The following is a 24,319-nucleotide window of genomic DNA, read 5'->3' on the forward strand; positions in this document are numbered from 1 at the left end:
TAACTTCACTTAGTATGATAGTTTCTAGGTCCATCCATGTTGCTACAAATGGCATTATTTCATTCTTTTTTATGGCTGAATAATATTCCATTGTATGTATGTACACACTTAGTTACCACTGAAATTAACCACCTAGTGAGGGTCCTTTTTCTCAGTGAGGCCCATTGAGAAGAGGACCATCAACTCACTCTGGGTTATCCACAATTTAGTAGAGAATTTCTGGCAGTAGGCACCTTGCTCTAACACATCTTAAAAGTGGTTTTGATGGCCAGGGTTTTCAAAAATAAGAGTAGCAGGAAATGTCTTATATACGTTTCCACTAGGATTTTCCATGAACATCTTTTGAGTAGTCCGCTCATAGAAAAAGTTTAGAAACACAACAGCATTCTAAAAAGGGTGATGAGACCCTGCTAATGTCTCTCAAATGTAAAATGTGGCCTTTCAGATGATGTGGTCACCTTTTCCTTCTACAATGTCAGCATTTCAAAATGGATAAAGGATATGGATTAGGTAGGAATTGAATGTAAATGTGTTTTGCAAATAGTGTCTTCTTAAGATAATGGCAGATGATGGTTGAATGCTGAAGGTCTTAATACAATCAGTATTTAACCTTGTGTAACTCTGCTTCATCAAATCACTCCCTGTGCATTGATTGCATTAAGCTGGGTCAGTGGTTTCTTGCTTAGGAATATCTTATAAGAATCTTAACAGGAAGGCCCCAGTAGCTGATCAGCTACTGTTTATTTGCATACTGAGCATGTCATCAATAATACAAAAGACAAGGTCTTTAAGTTGAAAGAACAGTGGGATTGGCATGAATTTTGCTTAATGGTGCGTAATAAGCAAAGTAGTCTGTGGTGCCAGAAAGTGACAGGATCCATTATGTTAAAACAGATATATGTCTTTAATTTAGGGGTATTATGTAAATCTGACAGGAGTTTTTCCTTTATTTTCCCGTAGTTTAACTTTAATTGCTCCAAGATTAATTCTGATTTCTCCCTTCCTCCAGAGGGTGATGAGACTGGCGTGATGGATAATCTTCTAGAAGCCCTGCAATCAGGTGCAGCATTCCGGGACCGCAGAAAGAGGATTCCAAGGAATCCAGGTAAAACCCATTCCTGCTCACATGGTATTATAAAATGTTAATGTTCAGAGCCAAGTACCAAAAAAGACCCAGAAAACCAAAACAAAGCCAGAAACTTTCCTTGTGAAGGTTTTTTGTTTTTTTTGTTTTGTTTTGTTTTGTTTTTTTTTGACAGTTCATCTCAGTTCACATGTGAAGTCTCAGCAGGCTTCTGTATCTACTTGATCACAAGTTTCAACTTGATAAAAGTAACTTCAAATAACTGTAGACTTGGCAAAAAATTTTAGAAACAAGGATTCCTGCTGTGTTTAATATTAAATATTTTTAGTTGTTTTATGAGCATGTGGTTTGGATAGGTGGTTTAAAAACCAGACATGTAATTAAATCATTCCAAGTAATTGGCCCTAAAGATGTCACGTTAGCTATTTACACGTAAGGAAACTGAGATAAAGCTCTTTCCAGAGGCCATTTTGACTTTGCAGTGCAGTTCGTTCTCCATTCTGTATGTTTCTAAAGAGAGGAGAGGCACAGGTAATCTAACATCCCCCAAAGTCCAAAAGCATTGGAACCCCTTTTTTGTATGTGTTTGATTAGTAACAAAGCCACACTATGAAAAATGATCTTATGAAAAAAACATAAAAGAAGGAAAACAACCTCCCTCACTCAAGTGGAACCAGAAATTGCTATATCTTTCCTTTTCATATTCTGTGGCCAAAGTAAATAATCACTCCTCTCAGAATAATCCAAGTAGGCTGCACTATCCACCTCTTCTATGGAAATTTTTGTATTTTCAGTTCATATCTTTCTTGAAGTAGGATAAATTAGGTGTGTTTGTTGTAAAAGTTTCCTTCATGGGCTGTAGAGCTATATGGAAAAGTAAATGAAAAAAGGAAAATTAATAGTAAATATGCAAACTCTACATAATTTAGATTAGTAAGATTTGCCTTGAATAACCTATAATTCAAAAATATTCTGTGTTTGGAATGGAAATGACCATATTTCATTAAAATGGAAATTGATTCCTCTTAAAACCATTGTACTCCAACAAACCAGTGAAAGAAATGGAGCCCAGGGCAGAATTGTCAGGAAAGCTTTTGGCAATGGTAAAATTCATGGCAGGAGACAATCAAAGATTCATCTTTTTCACATTGGAGTGAATCCTGATGGGTAGATTAGTCTGAAGGTTAGATTTGGTTGAGTGGAAGAAAGTGTTTTGGTTGGGGTATAAGACTGCTTTATGTGGATAAAGACATTGCAGATGGCCTACAGAAAAGTGGGAAGCTGGAGGAAAGAAAATTAACATATATATTTATATGTCCACACTAATTTTTTAAGGTGATGCTGCACGGCAGGTTGTTAGGAATACTACCAATCTCTAACAATGAGGCAGCCATTCCATCTGTCCTCAGTCTTTATTTGTAAAATGATAATGTTCTACTGCGCTCTCAGAGGCCCCTTTCTACCTTTTAAGGAAAGTAGAAACCTTCCCTGCTCTTTCTTGAACCATCAGAGCATTAGTAGTCAGTGAAAAGCAAAATGAAATAATGTTTCTATCAATTCAGTTCTCTGTTAAGCAACTGATAATTAAAACCACATCATTCTGAGTCATAAAAGAACTGCCATCATCTTTCTAGGCTGTTTATTTTTAAAATAAATTTGCTAAGGCCCCCATCTGATTAGTCTCACTTCTTCACATTGACTCTAGAAGGACTACCAAGAGAAAGATCATTCCATGGGGTTTCTGTGAGTTTGGTACTCAAGGGAATATAGTGTTGTCAACTGTGAAACACCAAGAATATATTCGCAAACTGCATAATTTTTTTTTTTTTTAGTACTCATTCCAAGTAATCTAAATTGGGACCTCTTTTGATTTGTAAGTTGGAGGGCCTCCATGAACACATAGGGTCAAAAATATCAGCCCAGTTAGCACTGGCAGTAATTTTAAGTGGCAGCAGCCAATGCAAATGTCCAACAGTAAGAGGAGACTAGAAGGCAGACAGTGGCAGTGATTGGTAAAGTGTCTTGGACATCAGTAGAAGCACTTGAAGGGAAGCGAGAGAGGAAGGCTGGCGCAGAGTTAGCAAGTCTGCCCAAAATTCCCCTGTCTGTTTCCCTCTTTCTAAAAGCAACAGAACTAGGAGCTTTTCCAGATTTCCTCCTTGTTTCTGCCTTTCTTAGCCAGATCATCTTTTCCTGCTGGCCCCTTTTTTCTTTTTTTTCTTTCTTTTTTTTTTCTTTTTTTGCTTTCTTAAGCACCTTATTTGGTTCCTTTCCAAGATCCCACTGACTTAATATTGCTATACTTTACTATCCAACTCCAGCCAGCATCCTTGTTCCTATCCAAAAACCTCTGTTTCACCATGATGAGATACAAGCAGAAAAGCCAAATTATAAAGAAGTCTATTTTCTCCAACTAGAGTCAAATCAGAGAACTAGACAAAAAAATCTGAGATCAGGGTCAACCACAAACAGTAAAGATGTACTGCTTTACTTGTCAACTCCATTGTCATTGCTTACAGATGGAAACCACAGTATGTAAAATACACAGCCCTACAATTGTGCTTCTAATTGCAGTGTTTTCAATTCCATATTTAAACAAAATGAGATGAGAGTCTGTATTCTTCATTAGAAAATCAAAATGTTAATAAATGGTATGATTAGTTGCCTAAATGGAAAATCTTCCACAGTGAGCTCATGTTCCCCTCCCCAAGAACTCACATGAGTTAACTCAGAAGGAGCTCCAAAATACTACCTCTAGCCCATGTAGTTGAGTGTGCTGTTTCAGTTAAAGGCACCAAAAGCCATTTTTAGGGAGATGATCACATCAGCAGTTATATTGAAAATATTAAAAATATTGATAACTGGTATAGTGTGGGTCCCAGCCATTCAGAACATGCATAGGCAACAGGTAGGCACTATGGTTGTTCCAATGCTTACTGGCTGACTATCAACCCAGATTATGGCTTTGCTGATGTCAACTCAGATATTAGGAAATGAGCCCCTCAACATTTTTAATTTATTGGACCTCTGTTCTATGAAAGGTACTATGCTAGACATGATGAAAGAGGCAGAAATAGGTAAGATTTCCTTAGTCATAAGATCCTTGTGTTTTAGGAGGTCCTGTTGTGGTCCAGTGGAAGTGAATCTGACTAGTATCCATGAGGATGCAGGTTTGATCCCTGCCCTCACTCATTAGGTCAGGGATCCTGCATTGCCTTGAGCTGCAATGTAGGTCTCAGATGTGGTTTGGACCCCATATTGCTCTGGCTGTGGCGTAGGCTGGCAGCTGTAGCTCAGGCCAGCAGCTGTAGCTCCCATTCGACCCCTAGCCTGGGAACTTCCATGTGCCATGGGTAAGGCTCAAAAAGAAAAAAAAAAAAAAAAAGATCCTTGTGTTTTATAGCAAAGATGAATACAGAAAGACTACAGGACAAGGCAGAGACTAAGGGGCATTATACAAGAGGTGTTAGAGTTTCTGTGGTGACTCAGTGAGTTAAGAACCCGACAGTGTCCATGAGGATGCAGGTTCAATCCCTGGCCTCACTCAGTGGGTTAAGGATCAGGTATTGCCACAGGCTGTGGCATAGGTCACAGATGTGGCTTGGATCCAGTGTTGCCATGACTGTGGCATAGGCCTGCAGCTGCAGCTCTGATTTGACCCCTAGCCTACAAACTTCCATATGCCACAGATGTGGCCATAAAAACATTAGACGGATAGATAGATAGATAGATAGATAGATCTGAGGAGAGAAATATTATGCCTTATTGATATATCAGAAAAAAAATTATGGAGGAAAAGGCTTTGAAGGATGAGTATGGATTTTAGCAGGAGTTGGAGGTGGGGATTTGGAGTGGGCGCCTTAGTCTAATGAAAAATCATTAACAGTTTAGAAAGTCCAAAGAATTTTGGGAGAATGGCATAGTATAGCTAGTAAGAAAATATGTTCTATAAAGTGTAAAAGTATGGAGATAATTCTGGAAAAATAGGTTGATGCTTCACCATAGAGTAGCTAGAACAAGAAGCTTTGTTGTTAGTATATCATTCTTTAGGCAATGGGGATATAGTGAAGGTTTTTAAGCAGTGGAAGAACATGATCAAAGCTATGTATTAGGACATTTCATTTCTAGGGGTGTAGGTGGTGAATTAGGATTCTACTTAATTTAGGATAAGAAGAATAGGAGTCAAAGATAATCCTAGAGTTTTGACTTCAATTAGCTGGGAGGACAGTTGAGTTATGAGAGAAAACTATTAAGAAAAATCAGGAAAAGGTGATAGAAAATAAATTTGGTTGGGGGCAAGTGGAACTAAAAGTGGTAACAGAGCATTGAGGTCAGGATATCCAGAAGTTTCTTGGAAATTTGAAGTAGATTTTATCACAAGAAGGTTGAGCTAATGAGATTTCTGGTTATTGTTCAAAATGGAAGAGACTATTAGAAGGATTATTAAGAGAAAAGACATCCAAAACCAGAACCTTGAAAATGCCTCCTCTTGGGGACTAAAAGTAGAACTAGCAGAGATTAACCAGGAAGAGTAGCTGGTAGGGACAATTAAGACATTATTGTACTAGGAGCAAAGGAAGGCTAAAAAGGTGGGTATTTGCAACAGTGGTATATGGTACATTGGAATCAAAAAGGATAAAGAAGAATGATTTGCCATTTGGGAGCTTTCTAGTGACATTTTAAGAGCATCTTTTCAATATTGGAATGGTACTGGGAGCCAGAAGGCAGGGGACTAAGAAGTGGATAGATGGTAAGGCTGTGGGGGGGATAGAGAGTATTCATTCAACAATTACACAATTCTCTCGAATGCCCCCTGAGCATCACATCCTGGGTTAGGTACTGAGGACAAACACCAAACAGAACACTTGCCTCAAGGAGCTCACATACCATTTGGGAAAGCATGAATAAAATCTACATGATTAAAAATGCGATGCAATCTTGTACATGCCGTAATGAGACAGGAATCGTGTGCAGCCCTCTCACCTTTGCGTTCCCTAGAATGAAGATTATGTTTTCTAGAAGTTCGGTGGGTAAAAGGAGCATCTCAGTTTTCCTTAATTATCTAGTATGGATTCATCGTCCGTGATTTTTGCTAAATATATCTGGACCCTCTGTTACAACTTTTGTTAGCTCTTATGGTAATAAGTCCCATATGCTTACAATCTACTTTGTAAAGAATCGCCCATCAGTATTCCTGACTTTGTCATTTTAAGATCAAAGGTAAGCTTTGAAAGAAAAAGAAACACATAAAGAAAAACCTTGCAGGAGTGAAAACCATACTTAAAATATAAATACAGAATGCCACATCTGTTTTATTTCTGAATAGCTGTGGGTGGTTAGAACAGCTTCTTCTTTTTCAACCAACTCCATTTCTTCCTTTTTTTTCCCACTGTAAATAAATATAAACAGACTTCTCAGCAAATCAATAGATACCTAACTTAGCTATCTTGGCTATGAGTAGATTTTGATATATAGTTCTAGACATTGAAAAACACACACAAGAGAAGCATTGTGAAGCACTGAAAGCAGGAAACAGAATAAATGTAATTTTGTTTTAGAACCACACAGAGGGAGTTCCCTAGTGGCCTAATGGTTAAAGTTCCGTTGTTGTCACTGCTGTGGTGTGGGTTTGATCCCTGGCCTGGGAACTTCTGCATCATGCCATGGGTGCAGCAAAAAACAAAACAAAACCAAAAAACCCCCAAAACCCACACTAAATTGGGCTTTGGGCAAGCAATAAAACTAAATTTGATAGAACACCAGGAAAAACACATGGTACTAGTTTTATGGATCAGCAAGATAACAGTATAAATGAGAAGGCAGAATCTACCATTTGAGAACAGAGACGGAAAAGATTTTAATAGCAAAACAAAACCCACATTTTGTTAGGCCTCTCTACCTCATATCAATACTAAAACCCAAGTTGTCATGGCTCTTGCCTCCACATACACATTCAGGACCTCAGCTGCCTAGGAGGGACCTCTAAAGTGTTTCTAGATGTTCTGAGTGGGGGCATTTCATAAACACAGTCACTCGCCACTGTTCCTCTGCTTTCACCTGTAATACTGTGCATTTCCCTGCCTGCTGTTTACTGTAGCAGCCGGCACTCCCCTGCCTTCACTATGCCAGAGCTTGGGGAGTGGTCAGTGGCAAAGTGGGGGGAAATGCCTCTGCATTTAGTGTGATACTCCATCAGTGCACTAAGCTAGCATACTACTTATACCTCAAGGTCTTACAGACATTCTTAGAAAAACAGCTTTCAGGTTTAGGTTACTGCCCTCTTGATCTCTCTTGCATTTGGCCCCATACAGCAAGGCTCAAAGACAAGCCCATGACCGATCCCATGTGGTCCTCAGTTCATCTTCCTTTTTTGATGAACAAGTTCTGGTGGGGATCTCTGTTTGTTTTGGCTATGTAATTACTAAGTCAAGCTGATCATTCATTCCAATATGTTTACTTCTTTCTCCCCTAGGATGAGTTCTTTCCCAGGATCTTCCTCAAATTCTATTTGTAAGTGTTAGAATCTTAGATTAGCTGACCAAACCTCATTTTGTCTGTAGTATGGTTATTATATTGTAATGTGCAATCCAAATCTAGTAAAGGAAAATGACGTAATGCAAATAAGTAAACAAAAACACGGCATTCATCCAACCATTTCTTGACCAAACACTAGAAGACAGGCAACAGTGCTAGAACCCTGGAGGGCGAAGTTGGATAAGCATGGGTTTTGCCCTCAAGAACTCAGCATCTCCTGGGGAAGACAGGGTTATACACAAAATACATGCTGTAAGTATGGATAAAGTGCTATAAGAGGAATTAACTGCCTAGAGATTTCAAGAAACTTTTCATGATGAAAGTAGCACCTGAACTGTGTTTTGAAGGATGAATAGTAGTTTGTCAGGAGAACGGGGAATGATGACAAATACATTCAGTGGCGACATGGGAGGATACAGTGGCAATGATTAAAAGTTTGTTGCAACAAAGAGCCAGCAGAGGTTTTTAAGTAGAAGATTATCTGATTACATACACACACACACACACACACACCCCTGATTTCAGGGATATCTGCATATTTATGGTTATAGAAACCCTGGGATCACAGAGGAAGAAGCGTATGTCCAATGAGAGATAAAGGCCAAGAATTGTGCCTTTGGGAATTATAGTATTTAAGAGGTAAATGGAAGAATCACCAAAGGAGACTGAGGAAAAAAATAGAAAGGGAAGAAGAGAAGCAGTAAAAAGTGATGCCTGAAACACTGAGGGCAGAGAGAATTTCAGAATGGAGAAAGTCAGCAAGGTCACATCCTACAGAGAGTTAAGTAAGCAGAATGATGACTGAAAATAGAACAGTGGGTTTGTCAACTAGCAGGTAACAGCTGTTCTTTTCCCAAGCAGTTTCAGTAACTGTGAGGGTCAAGAGTAAGAATTTTATGGATTAAACAAGGAAGAATGCCTTTTGTACTTTAAATGTTGGGGCTTGAAGGAAATGAATGTAGTTAGAGAATGAAAAGAGAACTTTTGTCTCTTCTAGAGATTCTCCCAGGGAACTCTAGATCCTTTCAAATGTCTTGAATGGAGTTGCCAGTCCTAAATTATTATGCCTAGTTTCACTTCTGTATGTATGGCATTTCCCCCTCTTAATTCAACTGTATTGTTGAGCATATACTGTGTGATGTAGTTAAAATACTTCAGTATGCTTAGTGCTTTACAGTTAACAAAGTGCTTTCTCATCTGTTGTGTGAGTGCAATTCATAGCTATCCAATGCAGAGTTCTAGTCTTATAAGTTACAATGAAGGATGTGTGGCTCAAATATAGAGAGAATAGATTGGGAAGTGAAGGAAGGGTATTCTTGAGTTGAACTGAGTAGAAGTACAGGTTAGAAGTGGAGGTAGGGAAGGAGACCAAAAGGAACAAATAATCCTTAGGTCAGCCACTTAGTGTTCCCAATAGTATTAGCTTGGTTATCTCTTAGCAATAACTAGAGGGTAAATGCTAGCATCTTGATGAATTGACCAACATTCAGGTGACAGTTAAAAATACAAGAATGGGTACAATAATCTGGGAAAAATGAGTAGAGCAAAGGGAGTGGACAAAGGGAGAACCCTGGAGAAAACAAATGTGTGGCACTGGTTCTCTGCCCTGGCTACATACTGGAATCACTTTGAGGTACTTCTAAGAAATACCCACATCTGTTCCTCTCTGAAGCAATCAAATCCAAATCTATAGTGTCCAAGCCTAAGCAATAGTATGTTTTAAAGTGATTCCAGGAGTTCCCGTCATGGCGCAGTGGTTAACGAATCCGACTAGGAACCATGAGGTTGCGGGTTCGGTCCCTGCCCTTGCTCAGTGGGTTAACGATCCGGCGTTGCCGTGAGCTGTGGTGTAGGTTGCAGACGCGGCTCGGATCCTGCGTTGCTGTGCCTCTGGCGTAGGCCGGTGGCTACAGCTCCGATTAGACCCCTAGCCTGGGAACCTCCATATGCTGCGGGAGCGGCTCAAGAAAAGGCAAAAAGACAAAAAAATAAAAAAATTTAAAAAAATAAAGTGATTCCAATATACACTAATATATATATAAAATAGATAAACAACAAGGACCTACTGTGTAGCACAGGGAACTATATTCAATATCTTGTGATAAAACATAATGGAAAAGAGTATGAAAAAGAATAGATATAACCGATTCACTTTGCTGTACACCTGAAACTAATACAACATTGTAAATCAACTATTTTTCAATTTAAAAAAGTAATTCAGGTGATTTTAATGTGCCACAAGTGTTGAGAACTACCAATTTATGGGACTAGCTTGGAAGCCAAAGCACATGAAAGAGCAGGTGAAGGAGTTGATTATGAAGGAGTGGGGAGAAAAAGCTAGTGTGGTATATCACCTAGGCTGAAGGGATATAGAGCTTTTCAAAAAATAAATGCTGAGTAGCATCAGATGTTGCCAGGAGGGCCAATAAAATAAAGATTGGAAAGGATCCAGTGGATTTAACCATTAGAAATTCACTGGTGACGTTAGCAAAAACAGTTTTAGGAGAGTATTTTTGGATGGATGAGAGTGAGGTAGATGCTTTGAGTTCTAAAATGCTACTAATTTTAAGTCCATTTAATTTAGTGTCCTTTTTTTAATCACTTCATATGAATATTATAATGAAGTGTGTACCTGTATTACTTAATTTTTTGTTTTTTCTTTTTATTTATGGAAATTAAATTTTACTTTGGGGACCAACATAAACATGTATTGATTAATAAGATCAAGGTTTGCATTAGGGAGGCTAGAAACAGAAGATTGCTATGTAGTCTATCCTTGATTATTCTTTGACAACTAGAGAATAAATTGAACACAGACCATTTATGCCCTATTTATATGCAAAATTGTTCTAAGCGAGCACTGATGATGTTCTCTATAGAAATTTCAATCACTTTTGCTTGTCTGTTCTCTTACACAATATAATCAGCTCTGCCGCCAATTTCTTCATTGATGATCTCTGCAAGCCAGTAGGAGATAAGGTCAATTTCAGTTGATTTTTACGAGAATATGAATTTAGGAGGCTTGCTTTAGATATTAGAATATGGGCTAAGTTAGGACAAGAAATTATTATTCAGCCGTAAATTTCTCTTGGTCATTTTAATTCCATGTCAAAAATTGTCAGACATGCTAATGTTGGTAGCTAAGCTCACACAACCACCTGTTTATTTACAAACCTTCGGTTCAGGGATAAATGGGACCCTATATGTCAGGTGTGTGATACTGTTCTAATATGAGCAGACACTCTGTGCACTTGTAACTATATTAAATGACAAGGTATTTATCAGACTGTTATAAGTATCTTAAATTTTATAGGGAACCAATTGTTTTCAAAACTAAAGGGTAATAATTGTTCTAATTGGTGGTTGTGATAATAGGCTTATTTCTCTCCTATGGACTTGGTAATATATTATTGAAAATTTTCTTAATCGGGGATAAGAAATTATAAACTCTGCTTCCCATCCAGCTGGATTCCATCTGCTGCCCCAGTGGCCAGAGACAGGTAGATTGACCTGGAAATGAATGTACTCTGTACACATCTCCCAGTTTTTATGAAAACTTTGTACACACCTCTCCTGTGTATTACAATTTGAGCCTTGCTTTCTTTGTGTCTGTTAAAATGAGTGGAGCAGGAGTTCCCATCATGGCGCAGTGGTTAACGAATCCGACTAGGAACCATGAGGTGGCGGGTTCGGTCCCTGCCCTTGCTCAGTGGGTTAACGATCCGGCGTTGCCGTGAGCTGTGGTGTAGGTTGCAGACGCGGCTCGGATCCCGCGTTGCTGTGGCTCTGGTGTAGGCCAGTGGCTACAGCTCCGATTCAACCCCTAGCCTGGGAACCTCCATATGCCCCGGGAGCGGCCCAAGAAATAGCAACAACAACAACAACAACAAAAGACAAAAAGACAAAAATAAATAAATAAATAAAATGAGTGGAGCAGAAGGATAAAGAAGGAGAGCAGAGGGCAGTGGTTATCTAAGGCTCTGTAATACCCTTTTGAGATTCAAGTTCTTCTATTATTCATTGGTATTCTCTTGCATTTGCAAAATTATGAGCCCCAGACACCTTAAACCTAATATTGTACTTCACCTATTCCAGGAAGCCTTTTAAGGTTATGCTCAGTGTCAACTCTCTTAAAGATATTGATGATACAAAGTGTTAAAATACTACAAGGCCTATAACTATACCTCACTATTAAGATTGTGATTTATTTTTAGCACCCAGCCCATATTTCAGTATAGTATATACTTTTGATAAATGCTTGTTGAATACTTCACAAATATCCACAAGAAATTCTGAATCTACATGAAAGCCTTTTCAATATATTGTACTTAAAGTTTTCTCTCAAGTTTGAAATTTGGGGGATGCAGGACATAGAAATTCCATTTTGCATCACTATAAATGGAATTCTATTAAAGCTGAGTTTATTTTATGGACAAACTCGAATATCCTATGTATGTTACCTTCACATGACCTTTCCATTCACTTATGTTTAGGCTTGACAAGTGAAGAAAAATGCTGAGTTTTTATAAAAAACAAACTATAACTATATGCCATTACTCTTATTCTTGCGTCCATTGTGCTTACATTTGACTGTTGCCTCTTTGTCATTCTCAAGTCAAATCGTAGTTTGTTCTATTCCTATTACTTAGAGGGCAAATTTCCTAAATGCTGCTAAAGAAAACACAGGAAAAATAGATTGAAAACTGCCTTTTGCTTAGATTTTATTTATCTTCTCATCAGTCTTTGCAAATATGTTCTACAAGATAGAGGAAGTGGACAGAAATTAGTGAATCTCTTTAGAATAACATTGAATAAGTAATTGTTTTTCCAGTTTTTTCACAGATTTCCTCAGGAGGACAGAGCTTTCTGAAGTTTAAGGGTTTTTATCTAGTACGTAGGAGTATTCTAAGGATTTGAACTGTTTGTTTCAGTGACCTCTAGAATCCAGGATGATATTTTCCCTTTCCACTTGGGAAGGTTTTAGCTTGAGATTTCTGGGTTTACTGGTCTGTTCTATTGTTTGTCTTGCATAGATGTAGTATACAGCAAGCAGTACAGTACTCTCTGGACAGCAAACAGGGATTTTTTTTTTTCTTTCATGCATTATTCACAACTCTGCAGTGGTTTCAGAAAGTCAATGTATATCTTGGACACAAAGAAATGAAAAAACACAAAAACAAAGATATGATTTTTCATGCTGTTGTTTGGAAAGTTAATACTATTGTGCATGGATTTCATCTTTCTTGCACAGTTGTAATTCCTGTTAGATTTTTAGCAGCCTTATAGCTGTTAATCAAAAGTATTCATGTTTATCTTGTTTCCCAATAAACTGATAGATTATCTTCATATATTTGGAGTTAACCTATGAAGTGAAATTTGTACCGAAAGGGATAAGCATTATAGCTTTGTGTGGATACTCCAGTATTTATTTTAGCTATATTTATGACTTCATCTCAGTCATCTATATCAGTACTATTTTTATTTTTATTTTATTTTATTTTATTGAAATATAGTTGATTTATAATGTGTTAATTTATGCTATACAGCAGAGTGATTCAGTTATATATATATATGTATATATATATATATATATATAAATTCTTTTTCATGTTCTTTTACATTATGGTTTATCATAGGATTTTGAATATAAGTTCCCAGTGCTATACAGTAGGACCTTGTTACTTATCCATATCAGTATTATTTTATGTGGCAGAGATCATGAGAGATGACTGTGCTTTATGAATAATATTTGTAGATTTCATTTTATTGTCATTAATAGATAATCGGAATCAAACCTAAGTATTCTTGAATTGAAAAGAAATAGGACTTTAAAAAAAACTTTTCTAGTATGTAGATTTCATTTTAAGGTCCATATTTCAATGAACTCTCATGCACATAGAGAGAACATTGAAACAAATTCAGTCAATAGTCCTAAAAACCTACAACATGAAGGTACCAAGAGGTAATGGGGTAATGGTCTAAGATGCAAAATAAATTTAGAAATGAAGTCCAGCATAATGAACTTCTAGGAAATTATTAGAGGGTATTTTAAATGTTGAATTCATGTGGTATCAGATTGGGAAGGGCAAATGAGAAGAAAAGGATCACATCTAGCAATTTAATTTTTTTTTTCATTTGCCTTAAAGAGTATTGATCTGTTTACATGGCTCATTTAGAACTGAAACTTCCTGGCAGAGGAAGATGCAAAGTACTGAAAAAGGATTATGGTCAAGTTGAATGCTGTCCACACAGATTCTTTGCATTATACATTATCCTTATGCTTCCAGTTTCTTAATTTTTTTTTTCCGACTTACCGTACTTTGTGGTTCTGGAGCCCTTTGTACACCACTTTCTTCACTTTCCTTGTGCTGCTTCAGAAGAATCCTGTTTTATCAATTTATCTCCCTCACAACACTATTTCTCACCTCCATTGTCCCAATCTAATATTCCACACATTAGCTGTGGAAAAGAAAAACTAAGCGCGAGGGGGAAGGGGGAAAATAAAATAGTATCAGCATTGTTTGGAGTCTATTTCACTCCTCTTAAATCTCAGCATCTTGTCTCTTTTAGGAAAACAAATAAACAAAAACCCCTCACTGACCGTACTTACTGTTCCAAATAAACCCTCTCTGACTTTTTGCAAATTGTTCCCAATCTTAGTGGCAGGGAAGGGGGTCAATGAGGGACATTTGAAAAGGACAGAGAAACATTCCTGGAGGGACTCTTGGCTCCCAGCCTTTATGATCTCATCACTGCTGAAATTTATAAATGCCTCCTGATTGTGAATAAAGCATCAATTGGTGTAGACAGTTGTTAAATGACTACATGATCTTTGTGCTCTCAAAAAGTATACACTCTTAAAAAGAAAACCAAAAATACCTTTTCATAAAAATTCCTCAAACCACAATGCATAGTTATTTACAGCATGACAAGTATGAATGTGTTCAATGAAAAGGAAGACGTTCTGGGTTTCAAAAGTAGTTTGGCAGGTTTAGTATTTTTTAATTTTTCCTCTCTAAATTCATTCAAATAAAATATTAGATTATATGGGAACAGGTCATAATTAAGTTCTACTCCAAGGAGCTTTCTTTATTACTAAGGCACTTAAGACAAACTTTCTTGAAAAGCATCTTTCTTATAAGTTAATTGATATGTTAATTTTTTCTTTAATAATTTGAAAACATATGCCTCTGTTCATTCACTTTTTAAAAATTTTTTTTAAAACTTGGAGACTAACTCCGGTAAAATTGAGATTCTACAGTGTGCATGCTTCTCTGTTTACCTGTACCCAAGTGTAGCTCTTGGAAAGTAGAAGCTTTTATCAGTTGTGATTGTTTTCATCAAATTATGCAAAAACATTTTTGTTACATATTTTGCGTAATTTATCAAACTGCTACTTAACTCCCATTCTTGACCATCAAATAAATTTTGTTACCCTACTTGCTTTGGCTATAGAAGTTACATGTGGCTTTTTTTAAATGGAAAAGAAGCTCCATTTTGAAGTATGCCTTCTTTGGGCTTTTTTTCGGGGCTCTATAACATGTGATACATGTCCTGGCCTAATTGAAGGTAAAAAGGGTAGTGACTGGGTAGAATTCATCATAGAATTTCACTTCCTAACCATATATCCAAAGCTGCTTTTATACCAATTAGCTCTGACCTTTTATTCTAGCCTTAGGCTATGAGATTATTAGATGCAACCATTTCCGAAATATTTTCTTTCTAATATTAGCTTAAGCAAATTTGCTTACAGTGCTCTTTTTTCGTGGTGGTCTTCCTTCCCCCCCCCACAACGCCCCTCCCCCCCCTGTGTGCCACTGCTTCCCACTAAGCTGCTAAATCTTTCACAGAGGAATTAAATGTAATGTTTCTGGAAACATGAATAGTGTGTGCCCTTTTCTGAGTGTCCTACTTCAGAAATATTGCAGCTGCAGTGACATTACGTGCCTTTGTTTCTTTCTATTTCTCTCTGCAGGGAAGTTCCTGCATTAAGGTAGACCCAAGCTCTTTTATTCCTGGAATTTTACTCTGCTAAACGATGTGAAGGCTTCGGTCATGTTTTTAAAGCCCATTGTTTCTCTGTCAACTTACTTCACATCAGTTGACCATGCAGCTTGCAGGAATAATGGGGACAGGGTAAAAGAGTAGAAATGAATACTTACAAGTCAATTTTTCCTATTAGAGAAATAACCCAAAGAAGAGCTGTGTGAATACAGTCATAAGAATGTGATCTTTAGAGATGACACACAGTGCATTACCTATGATACAGAGGACATCTCCACAGGCCATAAAACATCAGAAATGCAGGTAAAATGAAAACAAGTCGCTGGTATATTTTTCATGGTTCTTTGGTCATATGACAACATTGCTACCAAAGGAAAAGGTCTTTTTTGACTTGCATTTGGGGTAGAGAATGAGAGGACTTTGCTAAGGGTTGCCTCATTTATCCCCCTTCTGTCAGAGTATTTCTTTTATGTGATTCTTCCACTTTTCTTCCCCATCCAGTTGTCATTTTATTTGCTTTCAATTTGAATATCATAGTATTTATGGTCACCACTTTTGAAGTGCACTTTCCATAGCTTTACGTTTTATTGAGAAGAAAATAATTTTATATAAAAAAATTAGTCTGAAGTTCCCTGATGGCTCAGCAGGTTAAGGATCCGGCATTGTCACTGTCTGTGGCTCTGGTTACTCTTGTGGTATGGGTTCGATCCCTGGCCCCAGAACTTCCACATGTCACAGGCGTGGCCAAAACATAAATAAAGAGAATAATAAATTTTAGGAAATTAGGTTATCAAATAAATTAGTCCCATTCAAATAATAGAATGAGGCAAACTTGAATTATTCAAGTTTGATGTCTAATTTGAATCTTTTGTGCATGCTGCCCAGAACGCTGCTACCACTTGTTAAATTTAAATGGGAGTGAACAAAACAGAGATAGTGGAATATTACTTCTTTTTTGCTAGCTTTAAATTAATTTTAGATTACACAGAACCGTATCTTCATTATTAAAGTGAGAAATTCAATATGTACTCCAAAGTGTTCTACTCTTCTAACTCCTTTAATAATGTCAAGATTCTGCATCAGAAGGAAAAGGGAATTAATATTTCGTTATGGTAAAGTTGTGTTTTCTTCCTACGCTAACAAACTTAAAAATTCTTTTTTCTCAAACTTATAATTCTTCTTAAGCTAATTGAAACAATTCACATGAGTAATTTATATTACTGACTACCTGAAAAACTCATGGGAGGAAAAATAAAGCTTTGAAATGAAAAGAAATAAGCCTGCTTTGAAAAGACTGTGTATCATGAACAATTTTGGTAGATTATACTTTCCTAAATAAGATAGTTTTGAAACACATAAATGTGTTAAGTTGGAAATGAATCTTACTTATGGTAGCACTAGTTATGATTCATGGTTAGCCCTGGTGCAAGCTGATAATTTAAAAACCTCATAGATTTTTACTGTTATTTGTACCTATATGTGTCAACTGTGCAAATGATAAAATAATAATCAAAGGACTGATGGTTTAATATAATAGCTATTGTGCTCTAAAGCTCTTTTATACTTTGACATAAAATGTCTCTCTTGCTTTGATATCTACTTTTCAAAAATCTAGTACACATTCCTGATACTATTTAACTGAAGTTATTAGTCCTTTGACAGTACTGCATGCTATTGACAGTATCTTTTAATTTGCTTAATTTCCTGACATTCTCTATGTTAATTTTTTACTTTGGGATTCTTAAATTCCAGATTTGTGCTGAAAATAGAAAAGCCCTCTACTAATAAGATTTAGTCATATCATCTAAGTACTACAGAGTTGTCCCAGATGTAATAGGGAGAGATAAAGAAGGGATCACAGATAATAAATTTGCCCTGCTTTCTCCACAAAGTTATTACAGCAAGCCTTAAGTCTCAGCTTTTATTGATAAATATAAATATGGGTTATGTAAGGAAAGCCTATGCCTATTTATAATAGCATTCAAATCTGGTTTTAGTCATTGCATTAGGCCAAACCCTTACATAAACAGACCCAAGGCAATATGAAAACAGGTATTTGTTGCATAATCTGTCTTTATTGCATGTATGTTTTGTTTTATGATTTTTGTAATTAAAATAGTAAAACTGTATAATATGTCCCGGCTAACTAGCAGGTAAACAACTTGACATAGTATAAATGTATTTTATCCTGTGAAACAACTGATGGTCATTCCAAAAGAAGATTGTTGGGGAGGGGTGGGAGAAGGTAGGATTTTCAATTGGTTACCAGGCTTTTAACAAAACAATTCCTATTATAATCCTAGAGAATTTCATCTGCCTAAATCCCCACTCAAATGACAAGCAAGGAATGAGAGCTGTAGTCAAAGGAACAAAGGCTAAGGGGTCCAATATCTGAATGAGTCCTCCCCCCCCATGGTGCCCTTTAGAGGGACCCTTTATGCCCTGGGTTAGAACCTCCTACCATTGCTTGTGAAAATACTCAGCATTGAATGATGCTGTATGTCTTACATTCTACTTACTAAAATTGCTTATACAATTTCAATTGGCTATGGTTTTTATCATGTTCTGTCTTCAGCATTATGTTGCATGGTTAAGCCTACAAAGCAGCTGCTTTCTTTTTTTTTTTTTTCTTTAGTGGATCAAGTGATTATTATGTTATTCTGTGAATATCAGTTCAAGTTTCTTGAGTGCTGCGGCATCTAGGTGAAAGGTAATAAATAAACATTAGGCTTTTTTAAAAAGGACCTTTATGCCAGTCTTCAAATTCTACATTGACTGGAAATAAACAGTGACTATAGGACCCTTCTATTTCAATAAAACATAGATATATACATCCATGGGTGAGCACATATAAATCCACACCTTAATCTTAATGGAATTTGCACATGGGTATCAAGAGATAAAAATCCTCAAAAATATTGTAAAATCATGTTACATAGCTCTGTTTTAACAGTGGTTCAACTCTAGGGACATCTGTGTGTACCATGAATAAGTATGTATACAATTTTTAACCTACAACACCCTTGGAAAAATAGCTCTAGAATGATAGGCTTGGTTACTTTCTTTTAAAGTATGTGGGGTTGTGAAGGATGGATTTTAATTATAAAAGCCTTTTTGAAAGTCAGACTTGGTAAAATGAGCTGTGTTATATGTATACATACCTCTATGTAGCTCATCTGGCGTCAAGTAAGAACTAGGTACCATTCTGGCATGTTTTCCACTCTCTCCTTTGGCTATTTTATGTCTGAGACTTTCTCATTCTTCAACCCCCACCTCCACACGACTTCTGCCCTGATCAACTGCATTATCTCTTTTCTTCTCTTCCCATCTGCAAGCTCTTATGTCTGCAATTTACAGAAATGCTTTAACTACAGCCTCTATCTCTTAATAACATATCTCTATGCTATGCTTTTGTATGTTAGTATGGAATATTAATGCGATTAGCACCATTCATTAAGATGTACTGCCTATTTGAGTGACAGCCTTAGGTCACAGAATAAGCCTCTTTTAAAATGGTCCACTTTTTTTTTTTTTGAAGGAAGAGAAAATTTGTAATTAAAAATGTTAAAGCCTCTCAGAAAATCTACCATGGCTAATCCACTTAATACTCCACCCCAACCCACCCCTTGTCAAAAAAAGAGGAAGTTTCAGTGTTGAAAAATGGTGGAATCTTCATACTGATAGCACATTTGACATACTTTAATAAATGAATCCATAAGATAATCACAAATCAGGATACCTTGCCTATTTCCTATAGTGACTATGAGGAAAAAGTGAGATGGTGGATATGAATTTTTTTTAAACTTTTAAAGTGTATTTATTTAAACTTGAACAAAGCTTTAAAGTGTTTAAAGATTATTATCATTACTATATTAAATCAATACCATTTATGTCAGCAGCTTCTCATTACTTTTAGGAAAATCCAAAATGTTTACAGTAGCTGAAAAGGCTCTGTGTGATCCAACTTGTACCTGCATTGCTCGCCTCTTCTTGAATAGTTCAAGGCTGTGAGGAAACATAGCACTCAGCTACAAAACTGCTACCATATTAAAAAGAGAAGCATTGTTTTGGGTGAAAAGATCTTCTAGTATTCATCCCAGAAACTGGAGTTTTTGGTAAAATTTGAGTAGTAATTTGATGATTAAGAAGATGTAATACAAGAGCATTCCTTGGTGGTCTAGTGGTTAGAACTTGGTTTCAATCCTTAGCCTGGTAACTGAGATCCCACATCAAGCCACTGTACGCAGCAGTCAAAAAAAAAAAAAAAAAGAAGAAAATGTGATGCCAGATAAGTTTTATTATGATTGTTTGGCCATTATTATGAAAATAGGTAAATGTTATTGGCTTCATTTATATCTATAATTGATTAAAGTAATGAACAATTAAAATGTAAGCTGGAATTTATGAGATATTTAATTAATAGCAGTAAATAGAGTATATTGAACTTTCAATTGCTTTGCTTGTCAGACTTTTAATATAGGTTCTGATATTTTCTAAATGGAACAAGTAGAACAAATCTTATTTTAAAGTATCTATTTCTCCATAATCCAGTTCTCAATATTTATAATGAAATCTAGTATTTCTACTATTATAACTTTACAAAGCAGTAGAAATAGTTCCTGTACCCTGGCCTTCATAGTTCAACCTCAGACTGTTTGTGTGGCTACACCTGTAATATAGAAACCATCTTGTTTTCCTGGATAAGCTATTCTAGTGCAGTAATTTTTTTTTTTTTTTTTTTTTTTTTTTTTTGCAGGGCCACACTTGTGGCATATGGAACTCCCCAGGCTAGGGGTCGAATTGGAACTACATACGCCACAGCCACAGCAATGCGAGATCCGAGCCACATCTGCGACCTATACCACAGCTCACAGCAATGCTGTATCCTTAACCCACTGAGCAGGGTCAGGGATCAAACCAGCGTCCTCATGGATACTAGTCGGGTTCGTTAACTGCTGAGCCACAACAGGAACTCTACAGTGCAGTAAAATTTTGAAAGAAAAATTATTTGGGATCAAGAACAAGCAACTCCTGGAGTTAAAATAAAATCTTTTCCCTGATTATTTTTCAATCTAGAAAAAAAAATTTTAAATGTATGGTACTAGTATTTTGGCTTGATACATGAGGATTTAAACATTTTAGTGATAACGAGCCTGCAAAAGTAATATCTCTTTCTTAAAAAAAAAGAAACTCATATAGTCAAATATGCATGTAAGAGATAAATATCTCTTATAATAATATCACCACAAAGATTTTCGTGTTGTTATTCTGACTTAAGTGTCTCTTCCTGGAGACAAATATATATTTAAGTCTCATGATCAGAGGGGCCATAGACATCATGACCCTGTCAGAAGCAGAGACATACTATTAATATTTTAGCTTTCCACTTGCTTTCATGAAACCTATGAACAGACACTATCAGTATCTAGGGGTTGGCCTCAAATGACAAATTCAGCATGCTCCAAAAAATGTTACTAGAATTTCCTGCTGAGGTCATCCAGAATTTGGCCATCCTGAGAAATGACCATGATTGCATTCTTACTCATCAATATTATTTTTATTTAAAACTTTGATTCTCTAGAAGTTCTTGTGCTCTTATTATATTTGATTTTGATGATGAATAATATGACTGTGAAAGGGAACCATGCCACATGAAGGACATCACTTACAGAATTACAAATTGGTCTTTGCCCCCTTGCTAGTATTCTAGAACTGTCTGACTAAAATATTATGGTTTGATTCCTTTTTCAAAAAGATAAAACACAAAACACAATGGAAATGGACTTCTGAAGTATTCTCTCACCGATTTCAAAAAGAAAGGCTAAGATTGTTTATATTCCTGGCACATTGTGTATCTTCATCAAGGATTTGTGGGATAAATTATCTAAATAAGTATATTATCTCTTTTAGCTTATCTTTTATATTTCCCTTTTGCCTTTCTTCTTTCTTTGACCAAATAATTTTAAATATGCTATCATCATATATTTTTTCTCTATTGGAATGTTTTACATTACAAAAGTTAACATATACTCTTTGTAGAAAATTTGGAAATATATAATATATAAAGATGAAAATATGTATAGTCTCAATATCCAGAAGCAACCACCATTTACATTTCATTTTATTTCTTTCTATCTTGCATTTCTGTGCATTATTTTACATTATTCATGTTATACGTTATATGCAGTTGTGTCTCTTTTTCACTTAAATGTGTAAGCATTTTCATATATTAATGCATCTCTTTATATTTCACCTTTTTAATGGTTGCATATTATAATAGTATATGGATATGTGATAATTTACTCCATGAATCCCTTAATTTGGACATTGAATTCATTTCTATTTTTTGCTACTATAAATGTTGTAGCACACATTTTTCAACATACAGTGCATATACTTAGAAATCAGCACACCTCTGTGCTACAAGGGGCTCAGAAAGTAAATGTAAAGGAGTGATGTCAGCAGTGTGGTGGAATAAGAGGTCCCCTGCACATATGTCCCCCAGCAACAAAAATTTGGCAGCCATCCACAGACAGAGGTGCTTTGTGGGAGCTTTGGAATCTAGGTAGCTGATTATGAAAGGCTGGTCGTGTCCATCCAAGGAAATCTGTTTCAAGAAGGCAGACTCTTGAAGTTCCTGTCCTGGCTTAGCAGTAACAAACCCGACTAGTATCCATGAGGCCGAGGGTTCAATCCCTGGTCTCACTCAGTGGGTTAAGGATCCAGTGTTGCCATGAGCTGTGGTATAGGTTGCAGATGTGGTTTGGATCCTGTGTTGCTGTGGCTGTGGTGTAGGTCGTGACCACAGCTCTGATTCTACCTCTAGCCTGGGAACTTTCATCTGCTGTGGGTGCAGCCCTAAAAAGCAAAAAAAAAAAAAAAAAAAAAAAGGAAGGCAGACTTTCACCTGGATGCCTGACTCACTGGCTGTGATCCCACCTAAAATCCAGAAATAGCTCTAGACCCCAGAGGACTCAGCTATCTCCTCATATGGCCTGGGTCCTGTCATCAGCACTATATACTAAGGGACCTGAAGGAGTCACATCCACCCAAGCCTCAGGTAATAAGCCCATAGACCTTAGTCCCGGCTGTTGACCCTGAAATGGCCAGTGAATGGGCTCCAACCTTTCTCAGTTGTGATCCTGAAGCCCCTGGAGGTAAGGCCACCAAACTCAGTCCAACTGGAAGTTGTAAAACATCCATGTTACCAGACTCTAGTCTTTCGTAGCTGTAGCTCGTAAGCATTCCTGCCAGTGCAGGAACTCAGTTAGAGATACTTCTACCTGAACCTCTTAAGATCTTGAAATCACCCTGTACCTGGCTCCATTCCTTTCCTGTAGGGTCAGGGAGCAGTCCAGCTGACCCAGAGTCCTGGCAGGAGATACCCACCTAAGCCTCCAGGGGCAGGTCTGCAGACCTCAATCCTGGCAGGAGACCCTGAAGTTGCCCTGGGACTTGGTTCTGTCACTTCTCAACCCCAGTCCATGGCCAGTCCTGCCTGCCTAGGGACCCACCCTGTGACCCAAAAGGATCCTAGGTCCCAAGGACCTAGTGAGAGCCACACTTATCCACGCACCTGGTAACAGACATACTGTCTGAGGACCCAGTTGTGGATCCTGAAGCAGACCCTTGTCCAAGAACTACCCTACTGAACAAGGTCCTAGAGGCCATCCCATCCACCCAGGGATCGGATAGGATCTACACCCACTGTGATGCCAGCAACAAGCCTGCCAACTGCAGACCTAACAATAGCCTTGTGATGCAGCTCCAACACATCAGGATTGTAACTCCAAAGATAACCACATTAGCCTGGAGAACCAACAGGAGAAGGTATTTACCTGCTGAAACTAGTCTATAAAGACTGGAAGAAGTGTTTACTCCTTCAAATGTAAAAACACCAATGCAAGGCTATAGGCATCATGAAGAATCAGACAAATATGACATTACCAAGGGAAACTAAAGGTCCAGTAACTGACCTCAAAAAAGTGAGAGATCTATGTATTCCCTGACAAAGAATTCGGAATAATTATTTGAAATAAACTTGATGAAATTCAAGAGAATACAGATAAGCCTGTAAACAAACAGCAAAACGATGCATGAACAAAATGAGAAGTTTAGTATTAAAAATAACTATAGCTATAATACTTTGTTCATGGATGCACAATATAAAAAGATGTAAAGTGTGACATCAATAGCATAAAATGTGGGGGAGTAGAAGCAGAGAGCTTTTGTAAGCAATTAAAGGTAAGTTGTTACCAGTTTAAAATAGGCTATTAAATCTATAATATGTTTTGTATAAGCCTCATGGTAACTACCTATAATAGATATACAACAGATAAAGGAATTAAAATACACCACTATAAAAAGTAAATCATAAAGAAAGACAGCAAATGAGAGACAAAAGAACTAAAAATCGGTCAGAAAACAGTGAATAAAGTGGCAATAGTAAGTCCTTATCTAGCAATAATTACTTTAAACATAAATGGATTAAATTTTACAGTCAGAAGACACAGAGTGGCTGCATGGATAAAAGTGTGTGTGTGTATCTCAAATAATATGCTACCTATGAGACTCACTTGAGCTTTAAGGACACACATAGGCTGGAAGTGAAGGAATGGAAAAAAAAATATTCCCTGCAAGTAAGAGCTAACTGAAAGATAGTCAGAGTAGCTATAGCTATATCAGATAAAATAGGCC

General features: G+C 36.9%; 1 protein-coding gene and 1 long non-coding RNA gene across 8 annotated transcripts in view; both read left to right on the top strand.

The window, feature by feature from the left end:
• The window catches only part of DIAPH2 (diaphanous related formin 2), a 1,391,236-nt gene that overhangs the window by 762,806 nt on the left and 604,111 nt on the right, over positions 1–24,319 (top strand). For 5 of the 7 annotated variants that reach the window (XM_085006645.1, XM_085006646.1, XM_021080479.2 and 2 more), the window contains one exon: positions 1,010–1,105. The exons of 1 other annotated variant lie outside the window; for it this stretch is intronic. In XM_085006645.1, coding sequence (XP_084862771.1) covers positions 1,010–1,105 — 96 coding nt within the window. Of the gene's footprint in view, positions 1–1,009; positions 1,106–15,800; positions 15,886–24,319 lie in introns of those variants that run through there. One more of the 7 variants, XM_085006643.1, reaches the window with a different exon arrangement.
• On the top strand, positions 20,378–24,035 carry LOC146394709 (uncharacterized). The gene is made up of 2 exons (XR_014834674.1): positions 20,378–20,544; positions 22,293–24,035. It is a non-coding gene; the product is annotated as an uncharacterized LOC146394709 (long non-coding RNA).

The sequence above is a fragment of the Sus scrofa genome, chromosome X (assembly GCF_054392235.1).
Source record: "Sus scrofa isolate SSC_HxYL_T2T_F1_AM1 chromosome X, Sscrofa_HxYL_maternal_Yorkshire_Landrace_v2.0, whole genome shotgun sequence".
Taxonomy (NCBI): domain Eukaryota; kingdom Metazoa; phylum Chordata; class Mammalia; order Artiodactyla; family Suidae; genus Sus; species Sus scrofa.